This window comes from Astatotilapia calliptera, chromosome 11 (assembly GCF_964374335.1).
Source record: "Astatotilapia calliptera chromosome 11, fAstCal68.1, whole genome shotgun sequence".
NCBI lineage: Eukaryota > Metazoa > Chordata > Actinopteri > Cichliformes > Cichlidae > Astatotilapia > Astatotilapia calliptera.
Window position 1 is genome coordinate 27,417,554 of NC_137432.1, and position 19,869 is coordinate 27,437,422.

The 19,869-nt window shown below is 39.6% G+C and overlaps 2 protein-coding genes, 1 long non-coding RNA gene and 1 other non-coding gene across 6 annotated transcripts; 1 reads left to right on the plus strand and 3 right to left on the minus strand.

Annotated features, from left to right (window-relative positions):
- Nucleotides 1-243: 243 nt before the first annotated feature.
- LOC113031374 (uncharacterized) lies at nucleotides 244-2,098 on the minus strand. Its single transcript, XR_013912284.1, has 7 exons — nucleotides 1,960-2,098; nucleotides 1,501-1,839; nucleotides 1,105-1,386; nucleotides 840-1,031; nucleotides 647-757; nucleotides 482-522; nucleotides 244-373 (listed from the first exon to the last, which is right to left on the minus strand). It is a non-coding gene; the product is annotated as an uncharacterized LOC113031374 (long non-coding RNA).
- Nucleotides 2,099-2,997: 899 nt separating this feature from the next.
- On the plus strand, nucleotides 2,998-9,837 carry LOC113031371 (cytochrome P450 4B1-like). Its single transcript, XM_026183380.2, has 12 exons — nucleotides 2,998-3,364; nucleotides 3,544-3,688; nucleotides 3,794-3,838; nucleotides 3,931-4,058; nucleotides 4,192-4,316; nucleotides 4,425-4,579; nucleotides 4,683-4,789; nucleotides 6,712-6,902; nucleotides 7,043-7,176; nucleotides 7,920-7,984; nucleotides 8,353-8,435; nucleotides 8,788-9,837. The coding sequence occupies exons 1-12, from the start codon at nucleotides 3,005-3,007 to the stop codon at nucleotides 8,957-8,959; spliced, it is 1,710 nt and encodes a 569-aa protein (XP_026039165.2). The 5' UTR covers nucleotides 2,998-3,004; the 3' UTR covers nucleotides 8,960-9,837.
- Nucleotides 9,838-13,840: 4,003 nt separating this feature from the next.
- On the minus strand, nucleotides 13,841-19,382 carry ppp1r8b (protein phosphatase 1, regulatory subunit 8b). Of its 3 annotated transcripts, none has more exons than XM_026185362.2 (7): nucleotides 19,267-19,382; nucleotides 18,721-18,781; nucleotides 18,272-18,425; nucleotides 16,801-17,018; nucleotides 15,231-15,375; nucleotides 14,884-14,948; nucleotides 13,841-14,645 (listed from the first exon to the last, which is right to left on the minus strand). In XM_026185362.2, exons 1-7 carry the CDS (start codon nucleotides 19,317-19,319, stop codon nucleotides 14,292-14,294), a joined length of 1,050 nt encoding a protein of 349 aa, XP_026041147.1. In that variant the 5' UTR covers nucleotides 19,320-19,382; the 3' UTR covers nucleotides 13,841-14,291. The 3 variants fall into 3 exon arrangements, with proteins under 3 accessions (XP_026041147.1, XP_026041148.1, XP_026041149.1); XM_026185363.2 differs by lacking the exon at nucleotides 19,267-19,382 and adding an exon at nucleotides 19,104-19,161; XM_026185364.2 differs by lacking the exon at nucleotides 19,267-19,382 and adding an exon at nucleotides 18,926-19,138.
- Nucleotides 18,494-18,624, minus strand: LOC113032885 (small Cajal body-specific RNA 1). The gene has a single exon (XR_003273957.1).
- Nucleotides 19,383-19,869: the final 487 nt, after the last annotated feature.

Below are 19,869 nucleotides of genomic sequence, written 5' to 3' on the forward strand. Positions count from 1 at the left end.
AAAAGTTAAGTTAAAGATTCGATTAGAAATCATTCCTTTGTTGGAAAAAAAGACTCATGGTTTCAGATTTTCCCCTTGACAAGCGTGTGGGTGAAGTTACAATTTAAGTAATTTGAGGAATCAGTTACTAAATCAAATGACAGCAAGGATAATGACCTTACCTATTTTAACAGTCAACTGAAAAGCACTTTGGACCAATCCATATTGTTTTAAAATGTGCTATATAAATAAAAGTGACTGCACTTATCCTGGACTTTTTTCTCTATACTTTTATTTCACAATAAACACAATCACTAGAGGTCATGTGATTAATTCTTTTGCCCGGTGTCCTGATGATAATTGATGAATAAACCACTGAAGACTCTTCTTCCACCTGCAGTAAAAAGCAATACATTTCATTACCCAGACAAAGCAACACGCACACACTTCATTTCTGCATGAGGGTTTTAGGATACACCTCGATGTCAGCACAGACACTTACCCTGCTATTCAAGCCACAGCAACAAATTTGAACAGGAAATGCTTTGGTGAGACAGAAGCAGAAGCATATTCAGAATCAGAGGGGAAAGTTTTTCAAGTAAACCATTTAATAAAAAAACAATAATGTACACAGGAAGTGGAAGTGAGGCGCAGCTGCATAGCCTACCTGAATGTAATCTTGATTTGATGCAAAAAATTGTAAGTGCCATTAAAATGACACATGATACTGATATACCACAAATAAGTGGGATCCAGTCTTCAGGCTCTTTTTGAAAACCTGTTAAACCAAAAGCTAAATATTAATATTTCTTTGATTCGGGTGAAAAAGATTCACAAACAGCATATGGCTAAACACCCACCTGTTCTTGTGCTAAATGATGATGTGTGAGTGGTAGCAACTGTAGTGTATCCATCAAACACTGAATCTATATTGCACTTTAGGGACCCGTGTGGATGTACAGGCACAGATGTAGTTGAAGTTCTGTTTGGATTATTTGATTTCATGCCGCACGTCATAGCGCAAGATGCAGATGAATCCTTACTGTCATATACTGTAAGTAAAGATCAAAAGGTTACATCAGGTTATCTTCTACTATGAAACAATGATGTTTGTGTGTTTCTCACCTGTAACTACACACAAATTGATAGTGACTCGCTTAATACTGTGTCCGACACAGCTACTCATCCAGCAGGTATATTTCCCAGCATCTTCTCTTCTGACATTTCCAATATATATAGACTTGTTGAAAGTCAAATTGTCTGTTGTTCCTCTTACTTCTGATTTCCCAACAGCAGTCGTTGCTTCAAAAGTCCAAAAATTTATTTTATCAAGTTTACTTGAACATGTATGCTGAAAACTGCTGCCAGCAACAATGTAAACTGTCTCATTGACGTCTTTCCACGTCTCTGAAAAAAGAGAGGTAAAGGATTGTGATAATCATCTTTGACGAATGTAAAAATCTTTACATAAGCACAGGAAGATTCTGCCTTAACGGAAAAAAATATGACAGCAGGACAAACCTTTCTTCACTATGATGTCAGTGGACTTTTGGCATGTTTCTTGGCAAGTTTCACACCAGTACACACCTTCATCCTCCTCGGTAAAAGAGCTGATGACCAAGGAATGATTGGATCCAATTCTCAATTTGGGATTGGACATTTGATGATATTGCATTCCCCTCTTATCTTGGAAGAATAACTGAACCTGCTTACTGCTATGGTCCTTCTTGTAAAACCATTTGAAAGAGTCTGATCGATGGATGTAATGCTGACACGGTATCACAGCTCGACATCCCAGCGAAAAATTAAGTTGTGTTGCGACTCGCAAAATATCACGTTGCTCATTTAAATTAACAGTCACTTGAAAAAAATATAAAACATTCAACAGTCAGTTCATCAATTGTATTTTAAATACATTGTATTTAATTAAGCAATTTGAATAATGAATTTAGTTAAGTAATGATTTGATCAGATACTCACTGTTTCCTGAGAAAGTAGAGAAGTTCCAAACAAGTAAAAAGATGAAAATGAAGCCTTTCTGTTTCATATGGGAGAAATTCCTGTCCCCGCAGAAATAAAACCCAACATGAAGCATCCTGGCTGTACCATTACTGCTCATAAAAAACACAGATCACAAACTCTGCCTCTCAGCAAAAGGTTTTAGATTGAGCTTAACAGCTTAAATGAGCCTGACACATCGGAAGTGGTCCAACAGCCAGTACAGAGGAAATTTAGCAAGGTTGTCACCCACACTGTTTTTCTGATGTGGTCTGGCATATGATTTGCTTCTTACATTTAGTATGGGTGTTAAGACACAAAATGTGCATCGCAAACCAGTTTCTTTTTTAATATATAGATGCCAAATATGTTCTCACATTGTATTTTATGCTGAGATAATGTTTGTGGGGGTTGAACCAAACTGTGATTGAGCTGTTTGTACAGTTTATCGTACGGTTAAACTCACTGGAGTTTGGACTTCATGTGCACACAAAGCACTTGTAACCAACTTATTGGCTGCCAAGTACAACAACTGACACAATTACACTTTGGGAATTAAGTATGATACGTACTCTGGATTATTGATTCAGATTACAAAAAATTACATACATACAATGTAACAATGTAAAGTTAGAGGCGTTGTCCAGGATTTCCTTGCTTGTAAGGTTTTTTAATCATAAGTCAATTAAATGGATTTTTATTGTGTTCATAATTCTTAAAATAACCTCAAAGTATTTAGTAACTACATGAAGGAACAAGTGTTTGACAGGCAAACAGAATAGCCAAAAGGAAAACCTACATTTTTGCGTGTGATGTTCACTTTACATGAGCAGAAATTATTTTGGTTAACAAACAAAGTTATTTTTGATAGAATTTGTAAATAACCGCACTTCTTCATAATCTACTTTTTAATTACATACTCTAATTTTCCCATATTTGCATCTTCATCATCCCAGTTCTCATTTTCCGCCGTAATGATGTTGCTGTTGCACTCCTGCGCTCAAAACGCCGACAGTTCCGTCAGGACATGAAGTCAGCGTTTTATTGGGTGTCAGATTCCCCGCCTACCGGAGACAGCACTGAAAACATCGCTTTTCCTCCAGCTCTTATCAGAAAGGTGAGCTCAGATCACCTTTTGCGCTTTGTTGGGGAGGTTTTCCTGCACGCGGAGGCGGAAGACACTTGCACCTGCGAGATGAAACTAACTAAAACTTTCGCGGAGTTTCAGCTGGGCTGGCCTCACATGCATTACGTCTTTGTTGTGCTCTGTGTTTTTGTCGTGGTTTATAAATTAACAATTCTACTTGCGAAAAGAAGGGAAGCACTGCGGAACTTCCAAGCTTTTCCGGGGCCGCCGCCACACTGGCTGTTTGGACATGTTCTGGAGGTAACTGTCTCAACACACTCGCAGCAGCTGTAACATCTGTAACCGTCCAGTAAAGCTGACCACACCATGTTGGAGAACACCATTCTGCAAACAGAGACACACAGTTGACAAACAACACAATTTACACGAGTAAAGTCTGCCTGCTGTGATGTGTTTCAGTTGTACTTTTTCTCTTTCAGTTTAAACAAGATGGGACCGATATGGACAAGATAGTGAAATGGGGACAGGAGTACTCATATGTTTTCCCAATCTGGTTTGGCCCCTTTGTCAGTGTCATCAATATTCAGCATCCAGATTATGCAAAAACTATCCTGACATCATCAGGTGTGAGAAATGTTTTACGTAGTTGTTGTGTTGATGCACATTTATAACTGTGTAGTAAAGTTAAAAGTCCCTAACACCATTTTTATTTGTTTTGTTTCCTAACAGAACCAAAAGATGATTTGGGCTACCGGTTTATTGAGGGTTGGATTGGTAAGGCTCATTTTTCTCCCTTCTACAGCATTTTGTTAAAGTGCAGAGTTGTTTGTTTTGCTGCTTTCCTCACTCATGCACATGTTCTTCAGGAAATGGGTTGTTGGTGTCAGAAGGTCAGAAGTGGTTCCGCCACAGGAGGCTCTTAACACCAGGTTTCCATTATGATGTTTTGAAACCATACGTAAAATTGATGTCAGAGTCTGCTGAGACTATGTTGGTACGTTAAAGACAATTTAGTTGCATAATTGATAAATAAACTCAAAGTCAGCACGTGTCAGTAAATAGAAGTAAAGCAGGAGCAGTGTCTGTATCCTGCAGAGAGATCACATCTGTTCTCTCATTGTTGGCAGGATAAGTGGGAAAGTTATGCAAGCACAAATGAGCCTTTTGAATTGTTTAAACACATGAGCCTCATGACACTGGACAGCATTATGAAGTGTGCCTTCAGCTGCTACAGCAACTGTCAGACAGAGGGGTGAGCCTAGATGAATCTTTTTAAAGAGTCATTTACAGTGTCAGTTTTATGTTGAGTCTTTGGTTGTTGTAAATCTGCATTTAATGTTTGCCTCCTTTGTCATTTCAGTGGAACAAATGCATACATCAAAGCAGTTTATGACCTCAGTTTTCTAATTAACCTTCGGCTCAGAATGTTTCCGTACCACAGTGACCTCATTTTCCACCTTAGCCCACATGGTTTCAGATACAGAAAAGCACGTCAGGTGACCCTCAGTCATACAGGTAAGCTTTGCTTTGATTCATCTGAACCGTTGCCAAAAATCAGTGAGCCTCACATTATAGTGTCAGATCTACAAATGCTTACATTTTATATTCTTTTCTAAAGAGGAAGTTATAAGAAAGAGACGAGAAGCACTAAAGGAAGAGAAGGAGCTTGGACAAATACAGGCAAAGAGATATTTGGACTTTCTGGACATCCTTCTCTTTGCAAGAGTATGTTATGTGTCATCAGTTTCAGCCTCTTACTTCAACACATTTCCCATTGTAGGATTTGCTTAATGTATAGGCAAGTCACAAACTGGGGTTTTCCTGCATAAAGGTCATACAGAAAATAAGGCAAGTGCCAACTTGAGATCGTGTCAGATATCTGAAGTACTGGCCTAAAGCTGAAATAGCATATGCATGCAGCAAATAAGCAAAGATGCAGGCTGTTGCCAAGCTGCATGTTAATGTCCTCTGACACAAAGACGATGATCAGCCTTTTCATTCTCGTGAGCAGCAACCTGAATACAAAATCTCTTTTGTGTAGAGAATGATCAACACTGGTTAGTGTTTTGCCCAGTTTCTTTCCCAAAAACTTCTCTAAACGGCAGCTTGTAGAGGCTGTTCAGCTAGCATGTTTATTCTCTTAGTAGACTTAGCTTTCGTGACATGGGTTCAGTTTTAAACACATTAAAACGCATAAAATGATCCAATTTTTTTTTTTTCGTGCATTTTAACTGAAAATCACACAAATTGAAAAATCTTATTTATATCACTTAAACACATAATTGTGTAATAACTGTATAATATTAATATAATCAAGCGATAATGGAAGAATAGAAAGAATCCTTCCTTTATGAGTATATCATAGCAAATTGTTGTCCTTGGCAGGAAAAATTAAAATCAATAATTAACTGCATGGCAGGTGTTTGCCAAACAATTTGTCACGGCGGGGTGCGCCGATGTGTGTGGAAACAGGACCCAAAAGCAGATGATGACGAGTAGTTGAAAGTTTGAGCAGAAAAGCTGCCGCTTAGATGCTTGTATCTGCCCGGGGCTGTTGATGGGTCTGTATGCAATGATGGGCGTAGCTGCGGGAAGTTTATTGTTTTTTTTTGTTGATGAGTGAGTATAGGGGTGGGATTTAATAAGTTTTCTTCGTCCCACTCCTTTTTCAGGCAAGTTTTGTTTTTTGTTTTGTGTATTTTATGTTCAATATAGGTATTTGTTGTGCCTGAAAATGAATAAATAAATGAAATGAAATGAATGAAAGTGATCCTTTATTAGATGACGGCAGGAGTAAACCAGGAAACCAAAGTAAACTGACAAAACACTAAGAAACAAAACACTAAACGGTACTGAGACCAAAACCTAAACTATGACTGTGATGGAAAATAACCAGCAAATACTATGACTAAGACTAATGATGAATAACAGACGAAAACCATAACTAAGACTGCGGTCAAAATAAACAGAACCAGGCTAGAACTAGGGCAGAATAAACAGACGACCCAACAATGGCATGCAGAAAACAAAGGGCTTAAATACATACAAGAGGTGATCAGGGGAAGTGGAGACACATGGGGGAACAGCTGACTGACATAAACCTAATGACAGGACCAGGAGAGGAAAGTTAAATACAATGAACAAAGAACACATGACACTGTCAGAATAAAACAGGAAACACTAAAACTAAACATGACAACACAAACTTAACAGACCTAATATGTGATGAATAATACAAAACCCCAAAACATAGAAAACCCAGGAACAATAACCAATAACTGCCCAAACTAAAGGCAAATAGGAAATAACACAAAACCTAATCACATATCAAAAAGGAGAAAAATACAAAAAGAACTCAGAGCGCTGGGTCGGAGACCCAGCCTGTGACACAATTAGTGCTTTATATGGCTTAAGAAGAACAGCGGACCTTGATACTTGGCTGCTGAATAAATTCCCAATTTTATAAAGGTATCTGTATAAGGATGAATGTTATCCAGCTAAAGCTGAGTTGAAGTCGGGTGATGCAGTAATATAATGAGCCTGAGCAGCAAAAGTAACAAAGCACTTTTATTGAGAAGCCCAGTTAGAGTATAGTGTAGTCCATTCTGTCTTTTATCAACTGTAAATATCCTTTATTTCAACGTCAGGATGAGAACCAGCAGGGTCTGTCAGATGAAGATATGCGGGCAGAAGTGGACACCTTCATGTTTGAGGGCCATGACACCACAGCCAGTGGCCTGTCTTTCATCCTCTACTGTCTGGCCTGCAACCCAGAACATCAGAAGATTTGCAGGAAGGAGATTATTGAGGCCTTGCATGACAAGGAAACCATGGAGTGGTAGGCTTGTGAAAGGACAACATTGCAATAGGGAGACAAGTTGGTGCCATTCTGTGGTACCAAAACTTTATTAGGAGACATATAAACAAGATTTCTTATTAGTTGACTTCACTAACACTGCATGTTGGTCTCATTTTAAGGGAGGATCTCAGTAAAATCCCATACACTACAATGTGCATAAAAGAAGCTCTCCGCCTTTACCCCCCTGTACCAGGAATTTCCAGAAAAACCACCAAAACTGTAACCTTTTGTGATGGGAGAACAGTGCCTGCAGGTCAGTGATTTTACTCTGTTGTTATTATCAAAGAGTAAACATTAAATGTCTTCACTTAATAATGCTTTTGGAATCATTTCATGCTACATGGTAAACACAAACTCTTAACCGACGTTGTTTTTCTTTAGATACATAGATTACTTTTCTTTACGATTCAATAAAGGACCTATATTGACTTAATACTTATTACTTTATTATTCTACAAGGGCACACTGGTATTATTTGATTGTATTGTCACATACAGTATCTTTTCTATAAGCTAGCATAGATCTCTAAAACGTGGGCATAAAGTACGCCGCCGCCTACACATTATGTTTACAGGAGCTGCTCAGCCACAGGAACCCATGAGCCACAAAGCTCCATGCACACCATTTTTGTACTGATGTTGATGCCAGAGGAGGTTTAGAGCTCTGCAGTAACTGAGTCAGCAGAGAGCTGGAGATTTTTATGAACTCTGCAACTTTACATGGTCTGGCACTTCATGGCTGAGTTGCTATACTTCCTAAACATTTCCAGTTTGCAATAATACCACTTACACTTGATCACGCTGCATGGCTAGCTGCTTGATTTTATGTATCTGTGCCAACTGGACTTAAAACCCCTGCATCTGAATTATGAGTTGTGTCACAATAAATTTTTCGATATGGTGTATGCTTGTTTTGTTTGAAAAATAATGTTCAGCTACACACACCCTATAATCTTTTAATAATAATAAACTAAGTACACATTTCTTTCAAATGTAGGTTCTGTTGTTGGAATAAGTGTGTATGGAATTCACAGGAATGCATCTGTCTGGGAAAACCCTAATGTAAGTAAAGACAATTTTATTCCCAGCACAACTTACTACATGGAATACATCATCAAAGGAATCTATGACGAAATAAAATTGTGAAGTTTGTCAGCACTCTGCTCATATGGCTGCATATAATTTATCAAATAACTGAAGAAGCAATCATGAAACTGGTGCATTAAATTAATTACTAGTGCTGTATTTGCTGAGGTGGGTAGGTCCCTGGTGCCAAAGTGGACCTCAGGACAGATTCAAGCTGGTTTAATGACTTACTTTATTATGTGTCAGAATGCAGTTTTCTCTGCGCAAGTGATAAGGGCGATGAGGTTCAGAAAATAAGTAATACACATAACACTGCTCTCTTTCTTTGTCCTGTATTACATTAGGTCTTTGATCCTCTGCGTTTCCTACCAGAGAACATTGCTAAGAGATCTCCTCATGCGTTTGTGCCCTTCTCAGCTGGGCCAAGGTTTGTCCTCACCTGAAACTATATCACTGTATAGAGACTGCTTGTAGTAGTCTCAAGTATGTGAATGTGTAACTTAGCACTGACCCCATTTACATCAACACAATAAAAACTGGCTTTATGATGGGCTAAAGCAAGTAGGGGAAAGGGTGAACTCACTGTAATCTAAGATTGATCCCATTTAAAATGCAAGCACCTTTGGCCCTGAATGTTAAAAAATAACATACTATACTCATCCCTACTATTCATATTCCTCATGTCCTAATCTCAGAAGGATCAAACTATTTTCATCATTTTTCAGTTCTTTAGAATATTCACTTGTATATTTCTTACATTTAATATTTTCCTCCCTCAGAAACTGCATCGGTCAGAACTTTGCTATGAATGAGATGAAAGTGGTGACAGCTCTGACACTGAAGCGATACCAGCTCATAGCGGAGCCCACTATGAAACCCAAGATCATCCCCCGACTGGTTCTCCGCTCACTCAATGGCATCCACATCAAGATCAAACCTTTAGAGACTTAGCTAAAGTGCACTAACTGCAAGAACTGCTGAAAATTACTGTATTTAGAAAGTAAATACTTTATGTTGATTTGAAATACTTCTACTATATAACTGAGCTTTCACATGTCATTTAATGAACGCTGTTGTGTAGTTTATGTTTTAGGAGAAATTACTTGTTGAAAAAAATCTGCTTTTTATACTAAAACAGTAAAGGAGAAGCTTGTGCACTTTGTCAGAAAGTAATAGAATTTGTGTTGGGGGTTTTATTGGGGGGGGTTTATAGTACATAACAGATTTGTAGTAAATGGCATTGCACTGACATCATTTGCAGTGTAAAGCTGTAGATAAAATTCTAGTGAATACAACTTCTGTCTCAGTTTTACACTCCATCATTTAATATTTCTATTTTAAGATAGAGGAAGAGGACTGGTGTTGTGCTGTAAATTAAATTAGCATTCTTTTTCCAACAAAACATAATAACAAAAAATTTTTTAAAGTTCTTCACTGTATTTTAGTATTCAGGATCAACCCAATCAAAAAGGTTTAATTGAGCTCATATTTCCATATTACTTCTATTGTTTAAAAGAGAGCTCTCTTTGACCTATAATGAAGATCATTTATCTATGTTTGTGCATTTATATGAAGTCTTATCTAGTCAGCATGAAAGCAATTCATAGATATATGATCAAAGTTTATCTCTGGAATATAACCTTATTTTACAGAGGCAGACTGTAAAGTTGATGCTTAAAAATGTGGACAATGTATCAAATTACTCGCATTGCATTTAGAGTCTTTCCTCATACATACAGCTTATTGTAAATCTGAAATCAGTTTATATCAAGGCAAATTCACACTGTAGTGTTGTTTATGGTTAATTAAATGTAAGAAAAATGACAAAACCTTTACCTCTGACTGATATCTTTGAGTCCACTTGTCCTTTAAGAGGGGAAGGTTACCAGAAATCAATACAAGCTTGTTCTGAGTGGTCATATTAATCCAATGATGAGACATTTCTATCCTCTTGTGGGCAGGGCTGCCACTCACAGGGCACGGGGGGCCACTGAATAGTTCGACTGAAAAAATGATCTTGGGTAAATGGTACGGCCTTTGTTGTCAGCATATCTCTGACACCATCTACTACAGAGCTTTTATTGTGTTCAGAATTGTGTTAATGGATTTTTACAGTGCGGACAACCAAGATGACATAATTAGATAGCAAATGCAATTAAACAACATGTTTAAAGATCAGTTAACACTGGAGCCTTGTTCAAGCCCCCCCTCCATGACCTCGTCGATATCCAACCTGGAAAAAATACACAAAATAACATTCAGTTGCCTCGACGTGTAAACAAACCTAGAGAAGGGACACAAAAAGGACAGCATAAATACAGAGGAGAGAGGGAGATAAGAGAAGCTGGAGGACAAAGCTCCAGATCCGAACATCAGTAACTGACAGCCAAGGGGGAGAAAGAGGTCCCAGGATGGTTGATGATCCGGAACAGAGAGACCTGAGAGGAAGAGAAGAGGGAGCATCAAAGCAGTCGAACAAACACAAAGGTTATTCCAAATTTAACACCGCAGTTTTTAGCTGCCAAGAGTTAATGTACACTGGTCTCTGTGCTGCATATGCTGTCAAAAACACGCTGATATCCAGCAGGTAAGATAAGACATTTGCAGCTTTAGTGAGTGCAGTTTCACCAGAGTGACAGGCCTTGGAAGCAGACTGGGGGGGGGGGGAGAAACGATGATGATTACTGTTTCCTGTGAGGGCGCACACACTACCAGTCAAAAGTTTGGACACACCTTCTCATTTCATGTTTTTATTTATTTTCATGACTTTTTAGATTCTCGCCAAAGGCATCAAAACTATGAATAGTCACCGTTTGCTGTGATTACTGCTTTGCAGACTCTTGGCATTCACTCAGTGAGCTTCATGAGGTCATCTCCTGAAATGGTTTTCTAACAGTCTTGAAGGAGTTCCCAGAGATGCTGAGCACTTGTTGGCCTTCTTCCTTCACTCTGTGGTCCATCTCATCCCAAGCTGTCTCCATTGGGTTTATGTCAGGTGACTGTAGAGGCCAGGCCATCTGGCGCAGCACTCCATCACTCTCCTTTTTGGCCAAATAGCCCTCACACAGCCTGGAGGTGTGTTTGGGGTCATTGTCCTGTAGAAAAATAAATGATGGTCCAGCTAAACTAGAACAGGATGGCATGTCGCTGCAGGATGCTGTGTTAGCTATGCTGGTTCAGTGTTCCTTCATTTTGAATACATTTCCAAAAGTGTCACCAGCAAAGCATCCTGTACACCATCACACCTCCTCAATGCTTCAAGGTGGGAACCATGTATGTAGAGACCATCCGTTCACTTTTTCTGTGTCGCACAAAGACACGGCGAAGTACAGATTTAGACTGGTTCAATGTCCATTCCTTGTGTTCCTTGGCCCCCCAAAAATCTCTTCTGCTTGTTGCTTTTCCTTAGTTGTGGTTTCTTAGCAGCTATTTGACTATAAAGGCCTGATTCACACAGTCTCCTCTTCTGCACAACACAATTGATGGTCCCAACCCCATTAAGAGGACAAGAAATTCCACAAATGAACCCTGACAAGGCACACCTTTAAAGTGAAAACCATGTCAGGTTACTACATCATGGAGCTCATTGAGAGAATACCAAGGATTTGCAGCACTGTCAACAAAGAAAAGGGAAGCTATTCTGAAATATAAAACATATTTACGGTTATTTATCAGCTTTTTCCTTGCTACATAATTACATATATCTTGCTTCATATATTTGATGTCTTCAGTATGTATCTACAATGCAGAAAGTAGTCAATTTAAAGAAAAAAACATTAAATGAGGTGGTGTGTCCAAACTTTTGCCTGGTGGTGTACATTACCAACACATTCAAAAGGACATGACTGGTCGGTAATCAGTAACCAATAACAGAGACGGCTTAAGTCAAAGATACTGTAAACCACAACAGTTTCAAAGTTAGGAGGGAGTAGTTTCACATTTCATCAGTTACTGAATGCAGGTCAGAAAACTGCAAACTAATAACTAAATGGGAGCTTCAGGAGATCTTTAAAAGGTTAAGTTGGCACAACCATCTCATAAGTTTTTAAGCAAGCACCTATAAGACAACATTTGAAGTAAAGAAGTCTCAGAATTTGTTGAAGTCTATCTGCAACAGATAATATAATATATAAAATTGCTTTATGTCAAAAAGGTGCGAAATTAAGCAATGGCGTCCCTAAAGTGTCAAAAACACATGATGAAGCCAGAGAATTAACCTGTTCTAGCAACGAGCGGAGCACACTTATCATTCCGTACAAGTGAAAAGGTTTCTGTTTTCATTTACACCTTTTTTTAGTCTCCTGCAGCACTGTTAGACAGCATGCGTACATGCTTCTGCAAACCAGAAACCCGGTTCATCATCTCGCTTCAGGTAGGCAGAGATAGAAGTGAATATGTGTGGCGAGACAGCTGCACTTAAGTCCCGACTTCAGTTTCACTGCCTATCTCTGCTGTTAGACAGGCCAGGTGCTGGAGCAATTTCACAACAAGAGTCGTTAAAGCGTGTGCAGAAGTGTCACAAAGACACGCTATAATCCCCTTCTGCAATGTGCAGGTTCATACACAACTGGGTGAAAGTATCAAGAAGGGCCAGAAAGGCTCATGAGTCAAAAGTACTCTTTTATTTACAGTCATATTACAAAATCCACACACCCACAAGGACAAAAAGTCACCAGTACAGGTTGTATAAAAATGAAATGACGTCCTCTTTCTTTTATCTCAGATTGCCAACCTTTCGCTGATTTAAGATCCTAATAACTGATCACTTGAATTTCCTGTGAAAACTCCCAAAATGCATTGCATCTTCTGTCGCTGCCTCATGCAGAAATAACCTCAAGCCGACTTGACTTGACTTTTTGGCCGATGTCAGACCAGGCACCACATCAAAAAGAAACAACAATGTTATGTGGCAGCCTTGTGGTCAGAATGCATGTTGCACTGAGACCACAGCATTTAATCTGCGATTCCAGCTAGGAACCTTTGCTACAAATCACTTACCCTCTCCTCTCAATTACTACTACGGCTGTTCTGTCCACATTTGAAAGAGAAAAATCCAAACCACTATACTATATAAGATATAACACAATTTAATGGTGGACTTAATCATGGCCACAGTCTTTATTAACCAGCTACAGCCAGCTGATTACATGTTTGACACAGAGAACTTTTAACCGTTTGTTCAAAACAGTAATACGTTGTATAAACTGCACTGTACTGTTTCATGTGAGAGATGCTAACATGCTACGTGACATTTAGAATAGTTTAAATCCTAATTCTCTTTTTACTAACCTTTTATTTTGCCTTTCAAGTTGGTATTTGTTCTTGTGCTAGTGTATACTCAGCTGTATTCTGTTAGTGCTTAGCAAAAGTTCACTTAAATGCCGAGCAGAACAAAACTGTGAGAGTACACCTGTGGTGGTAAAGTGGGCAACAAACCTTTTAAAAGTAATATACTTGAAAAAGCCAAAGAACAAATATGTTCGGAATACTGTTTGGACAGGGCAAATAGCTTATCAGCGACATGTGAACGTTTAGAAGCTTGAAGCTCCACTTTCATGTGATGCCACATATATAACGATGATTTCTGTAACTGTGTAGCCAGTGTCACTGAAAATGCACAAGCCACCACCTAGTGGGTTGTTGGAAAAAACGCAGGACACTTTGGTTCATATGATGCTGGTCTAATATATGGAATGAAAAGCTTGCAGTCAATAATACACTTGTATTATATGTTTTCATGATAAAAATCAGCCCTGTGTTTTGACAGAAATTCAGTTCATATCTGCAATCTCTGGCCCCCCTGACTCATCACAGTAAAATCTGATAGAAAAGTACGTTTTGCTTTCCTTTAATAGTATTTTCAACATTCTAAAGAAGTGAAAAAAATATTGAAATTGTAGAAAAAATACAACCTTACATCAAATTCGTCAAAAACATAACTCGATGACCCACCATATCTTCGTAAAGAATCACTCAGATAACCATACCTGCCACTTTGAGCCTCAGATGTGAAGTCCTGTAAATGTATTTTAAATTTCGTTGCAATCAATAAGCTTCTACTTATCAGCTACCAGTTTAACAGATGCAGACACATCTTGTGACAGACCAAAACAGAACTTGTGTGATGACTTCTTGTAATGACAACGAGTACACGACAAATTAAAAGAAAAAAACAAAATAGAAAACAACAAAAAAAATGGAAGTGAATGGCTCCATCTCGTCCAGGTCACAGTCCCTGATGTTTCTGCTGGTAACCTGAGAGTCAGCAGCTTTGAGAAACTGGTTAGATGAGTAGTGAAGGGGTGGGTTTCTTGCCTGGCCAAGTTTCTTTGGCATACTTCTTTTTTCGTGGCTCGTTGTGGGTCTCCGGTAGGTAAGGAGCTGTAACAGGTGTGGGGTTGAGAGTGACAGGTGGCTGTGGAGCCTCAGGGGCCAGGTCTACCTCTGGTGCTGGGTTAGGGAAAGGGAGAGGAAGCCCTCCCTGCATGGCAACACCTCCTGGAGCTCCTATCGGCTGGTTCTCATGACTGGTGGGAGGCAAGTCCCCATAGAGACCACCACCAAAGCCGTAGCCGTGCATGCGTTTTGAAGTCAAGTCATCAAAACCCAAAGTGTTCTGGCCCTCTAATCTCCGTTTCTACAGCAGGGATAGCAGAGCATCAGCTTCACAGTTCATACACTTAATACATGTTTACCTTTCCAAGTCATACAGCTAGACCACTGCAAATGGTAGTGTTACACTGGGCATACTGGGGCCACCCAGTGAGCTACACAGGACAACTTTTTATTTTTGCAAAAAATGCACATTTATCACCTTAAAAATTACATTTCTTTAACCATCCTGTCAGCTAAATGTATCTGACATCAAAACTCACCTTTATAGGGATGACAGCAGTCTGCACCATATTTCTGAAGCGCCCAACAGAGGGGTCTATATCCTCTGTAAAGATTTAAAGAACAGTTGGTATACATTAGCGCTGGGGGCATTTCTTCTCATTAGAATTCACAATCAACATATTTGATCAGTGACATATCAGCCATAAGCCACCTCACTGCAAACCCACATTAATTAATGCGTTTCTAGCCTGGAATGAAAAGTATCCAAATTTAGTTTATTTGGCTTAATCTTAACTAATCTAATCATCAAAGCTCATTTTCTTCTCATGTACATGCTGTAAATAAAATAACAATCCACTAGTTTTTGGGTAACTAACTTGAGTACCTGGATTAATGATGGAATCTTCTTCACTGAAGGTAACTCTGGAATTTTTTCGTTTCCTCTTGGGCCTCTGGATTTCCAGGTTGCCTTCCTCAATGGTGAGGAGGGAGATGCGCTTGTTGTGAGCTGTGTTGAACTCTGTCAGGTTCTGGCAGGTTAAAAACATTACATATGAGCAAAATAGCTGCATGAATGTCAAAATATCCCAACATAACAACACGATATACCGGAACAAACTTGATAGAAAAAAACAGTATTATAAATAGGGATGGGTATCGTTTAGGTTTTATCCGATACCGGTGCCAAATCGGTACTTTTGAAACGGTGCCGGTGCTCAAACTGGTGCTTAAAGAATGGAGAACACAAAATTGGTCCAAAAACCTCTCATGTTCAGCTGTTTTTTGTAAAAATATAACAATGTTAGCCTTTTCTGCAGCTATGGGGCATATATGGTATCACTCTTGGCTGGAAGCAGTGCTTAAACAATGGAAAAAACACAAACTTTGTCCTAAACCTCTCATGTTTAACTGTTTTCCACTTTTTCTTTGGTCATTTTAGCCTTTTTAGCCAGGGTGAAGGGAGTATCTGCCATCAAACAAGAAGACAGCAGCATGTAGCTATGATGATGTTTGCTAGTTCACCTTACATGCATTAATGTAATAACGTGGTTAGCCTACTCACGCAGAGAAGAACGGCTGCTGCTGCATCATCATCCGTCATCATTTCTGCTACACTGGCAGGGCTAGGGGCCAGGACTCTCCTCTTCGTGTTTTTGGGGGATGTTGCATAACAGGCAACCCACCCGCAGTAGATGTGCTCGGTGTGAGGTCTCGCAGCAAGCTATCAAATACGGCGCATTTCTGGGCTTTTAAAAAAAACGCTATGCGTCGCCAGGTGTTTCATCGGATTTGAGGTGTTACCTCCTTTGACAGTATCACAGTATCAGCTTAAAGCACTTGTTGCAGGCTGCTGAGTTTGCATATTTTGCTATGAAGTACAGCCAGACTTTTAACCGCTTCGCCTTGGGCATTTTTAATCTGTAGCTCTGCTTTAACAGAACGTACGTACGTACCTGGCCCCGCCTACTATCCTCGGAAACGTAAAATGATTGGCTAGAATCTAAAGTGTATCACAGCTCAGGGAAAAAAAGCACCGAAATAAAGCACCGAAATGTGCGCTGCTTTTCGGTCTGGTTACTACCGTTTATGTCAGAACCGGTGCCATCATGGCACCGGACACCGGTACCCATCCCTAATTATAAAGTGTCATATCGTGATAATTTTGTGAGGCCACATCGAAAAGGCTCGGATGAGCTTTCCAAAGTTCTACAAGTTGTGCCTCCATCCCTTGTGTCCAGATCACACGCTGCACTGCCGTGCTACTCCGTCTTTTTCACCGACATTTATGCGTTTGCGCATGCGCAGTGTGAGCGGCTGCTTAGCCTATTTAAACAGACCTAATTTAGTGTTTTTTAGTGCACCAAAATACATACTGTGGACCTGAGAGGTATTCACATCAGCCATGATATTCCTTTCCCGTGCAGTTCATTTTTCAGAATATAAACTAACTGTACCTCCAGTTCTGTCTCTTCTTCTGGAAGCCCAAGCAGTCCTTTCAGCTCCTCATCATCTCCTGTCTTGCTGTCCCCTGTGCCAGCACTGCCTTGGGTTTGAGGTTTCTCTCTGATGGTGTAAGTCCGTGTTGAGGCCCCAAAAGATATTGTAGAGTCTATGGGAACCTGCTGAGGCTTGTGGGCCTCCAGCCGAATGTGTCCAAGGAAAGTACCGTGTGCTAAATGATGACATCAAGCACAGTTTTAGGACTGATGTGTGTAGCTAAGCCTGATGTAATAATGAAACAACAATAATTCAAGGTAGTCAAACAATACATTTTGTCAATATTTGGTAACTTTTCTGACTTGCCTGACCCAGCAATATTAAATACTAATATAACAATGACCTCTGCATTAACAGAGGCCATGTTTAAGCACATAATGTCTGGTGTGATCAAACTGCAATTTTTCTTTATATCCAGTTATTCTCATAAATGTGATTTTTAGTCCATTCTTAATTTTATCATCTATAACATCATTTTCATTAATACGTTTTTGCTAATATTTTTAAAAAGGTCCAATGCGTGCCACTTTCTTGCCAAAACTCAGTTGCCAGCTGGCATATCATGTTTCTATTTATTTTTTGCAGCTGGTTATAACAAACGAGAAAGAGAGAATGCATAACTGCTACACAAGACAACTACTTCTTTTGAGTGCTCCCCTTAGCAGCCACCACCCACTCTTTCCCTTTCACTGCCATAGCCAACTGATATGTCATCTGCTCCATCCTTAGTCTCCAGCCTTACCTACATCTCACTCGCTCCTAGTGTGCTGTATTCCTAGCCAACCAGTAATCCTGTCTAATTCCTTCATCTCCCTGACTACTGAATATGTGAATACTTTCTTGTACTGTGTTATTCCATGACAAAGTCTCTTTGTTTGCTCTGTCCAGACGATGCACCAAACAGCTTTGCCTGAGCACTTCAGCTGTATTTTCCCAGTCATCTGGTAAATTTCCCCTAAGACCCAGAGCCTGTCTCCTCAACTCCTCCCTAAATTCCACGCCAGCATTCTTCCTCCATAAACTTCCACCATGGAATCTTTGGCTCTGCCATCACTCTGCTCTTCTGCTAGATTTCCAAAGTCATCCTACAGACGACCATCCAGTGCAGCTTAGCTACCACCTCACCACCACCTGTCTGTTTATATAGTCCGAATTACACATTTATTACAAAAACAGGACCTTAAATAAACAATAAGGTTTCCAATTACAATCTGACCCTGATGCTTAGCATCATTGCTTTAAAAACTAGCTGATTATCAAAACAATTAGAATATTGTTGTGGATTATTTTTGTCTATCCAACAAATTATTCGAGCGATTATGAGCACTACTGGCTGCACGTAATAGATTAATTTTATTCCCTTTTAGCCCTTAGCTTTTTCAGACAGTAACGTAGAGTGTACAAGTATGACTGAAGATCATGTCTTACTGCTGTTGAGGTCTATGAGGAAGACCCTTTTCAGGTGTTTGTGATAGACTAGTGCAGCGTGAACACGAGAGCACGACTGATGGTCAATGGTGAAGTCGCACCAGTCGGGGTTCCTCCCAAATAGGTAGTACTTCTTTTCATCTATGATCAGTTTCTAGAAGGAGAGACACGAGTTAGTGACTTGGCTTTGAAAACAAGCCAGTGAAGAAGGCTGAATAACATTTCTGTGCCTCTGAGCCATAACTCCACAGTGTTGCTTCCACTGAAAAGCTTAAAACTCAGGGCTGATTCTACTGTCGCACCGTTTGAAGCCCTGCAGCCAAAGCAGACTGTCAGGCTCGTATCTGGTGCATTCAATTAACCCTACTACCAGCATTATTCTTGCAGTTCACAAGTATGCAATACTATAAATTGTTGGTCTAGTGTAACATCTCCAAACTTCCAGTTACCTCTATCAGTTTGTCCCCCTTCATCACGTCCAGGTGGAGCCCAGGGGGCGGTTTGCCTGCCCTAAGAGAAAACATTTTTAAACATTAAAACTGTCTAAGTTAATGTTATACGTGGACAGTGGATCATTATTCTAAATAAATGGCTACACTCCATTGTCTCCCCTTGCTGCAGTTAAGGATTTGTTCATAGAAACGACTCACTCACCTCTGCACTCATAGAAACGTGTTCAAGATTGATACTTTTACATACAGAAAAACTTATTAAATTATATCCTGCGTATACATGTGATTTATTTCTTCTTTTCATGATCAGAATTAAAACTGCACATAAACGATGGGTCTTAATAAGAAAAAAAGAGGCAACGCCATTTGTAGATACACACCAGCGTTAGCCTGCTCAGATGCTAACATTAGCCACTGTGAAAACCAGCTATTCTCCTCTGTAGAAAGTTACATTGATAATTAAGTGAATGCTAATCTGCTCATTTGCACCTGATATCACATAACAAGCTAACGGCTACAACTTTAGCACGTGCATTTTCTCACCATGATGGACAATCAAAAGGAGGGGGACTGTCTTTGCTTATTTTAGTCGCCATCTTGCCTCAGCTTCTCAAAGCAGAGCTGCATGCTGGGTAAACGTCACTTCGGATTACTGGGAAATGTAGTCCTGTAGTACTGCCAAACATTGAATAGAATATTAGACTACGTTTTCTCATTTACTCCGACTTTTACTTAAAATAAGTGGTAATACAAAATAATACATGAATTTTCTAAGCATGTTTAAACCCATGAGGGGGGGGGGGGATTAAACTAACAGCAACTTTGAGTTACCACAAGAACCAGCAGGGGTCCCTATCCCCCAAATTTCTAAGTTAACACTGTTAAAAGGTCAAATCAGATAAAATAACTGATATTTGTTTCGTGAGCAGCTGGTGGTTTGAATGAAGCTAGGACTGTGGGTCTATCTATTTGGGGCAACGGTACTAATAGCTGGTGTGGGCGGACTCTGTGTCAAGCACTGATCTTTAGAGCTTTTTGTGGTTCTTGGAAACTGTGAGTTGAGTCAAACGCTAAAAACCACTGCCTGCCTTCCTTGATATGTCAAGGTGGGAGGATATCTAGCCTCTCCTTGCTGCAGATAGAAGT

What these genes read in the sequence shown, in the direction of transcription:
- LOC113031371 (XM_026183380.2), top strand. Translation starts at nt 3,005, where the DNA reads ATGAAGTCAGCGTTTTATTGGGTGTCAGATTCCCCGCCTACCGGAGAC. An exon ending in AACTATCCTGACATCATCAG is followed by an intron (nt 3,689 to 3,793) that starts GTGTGAGAAATG and finishes GTTTCCTAACAG; the next exon opens with AACCAAAAGATGATTTGGGC. An exon ending in AGCAACTGTCAGACAGAGGG is followed by an intron (nt 4,317 to 4,424) that starts GTGAGCCTAGAT and finishes TTGTCATTTCAG; the next exon opens with TGGAACAAATGCATACATCA.
- ppp1r8b (XM_026185362.2), bottom strand. Translation starts at nt 19,319, where the DNA reads ATGGCGACTAAAATAAGCAAAGACAGTCCCCCTCCTTTTGATTGTCCA. An exon ending in AAGAAGAGACAGAACTGGAG is followed by an intron (nt 15,376 to 16,800) that starts GTACAGTTAGTT and finishes TTAACCTGCCAG; the next exon opens with AACCTGACAGAGTTCAACAC. An exon ending in CTGCTGTCATCCCTATAAAG is followed by an intron (nt 14,646 to 14,883) that starts GTGAGTTTTGAT and finishes TCCCTGCTGTAG; the next exon opens with AAACGGAGATTAGAGGGCCA.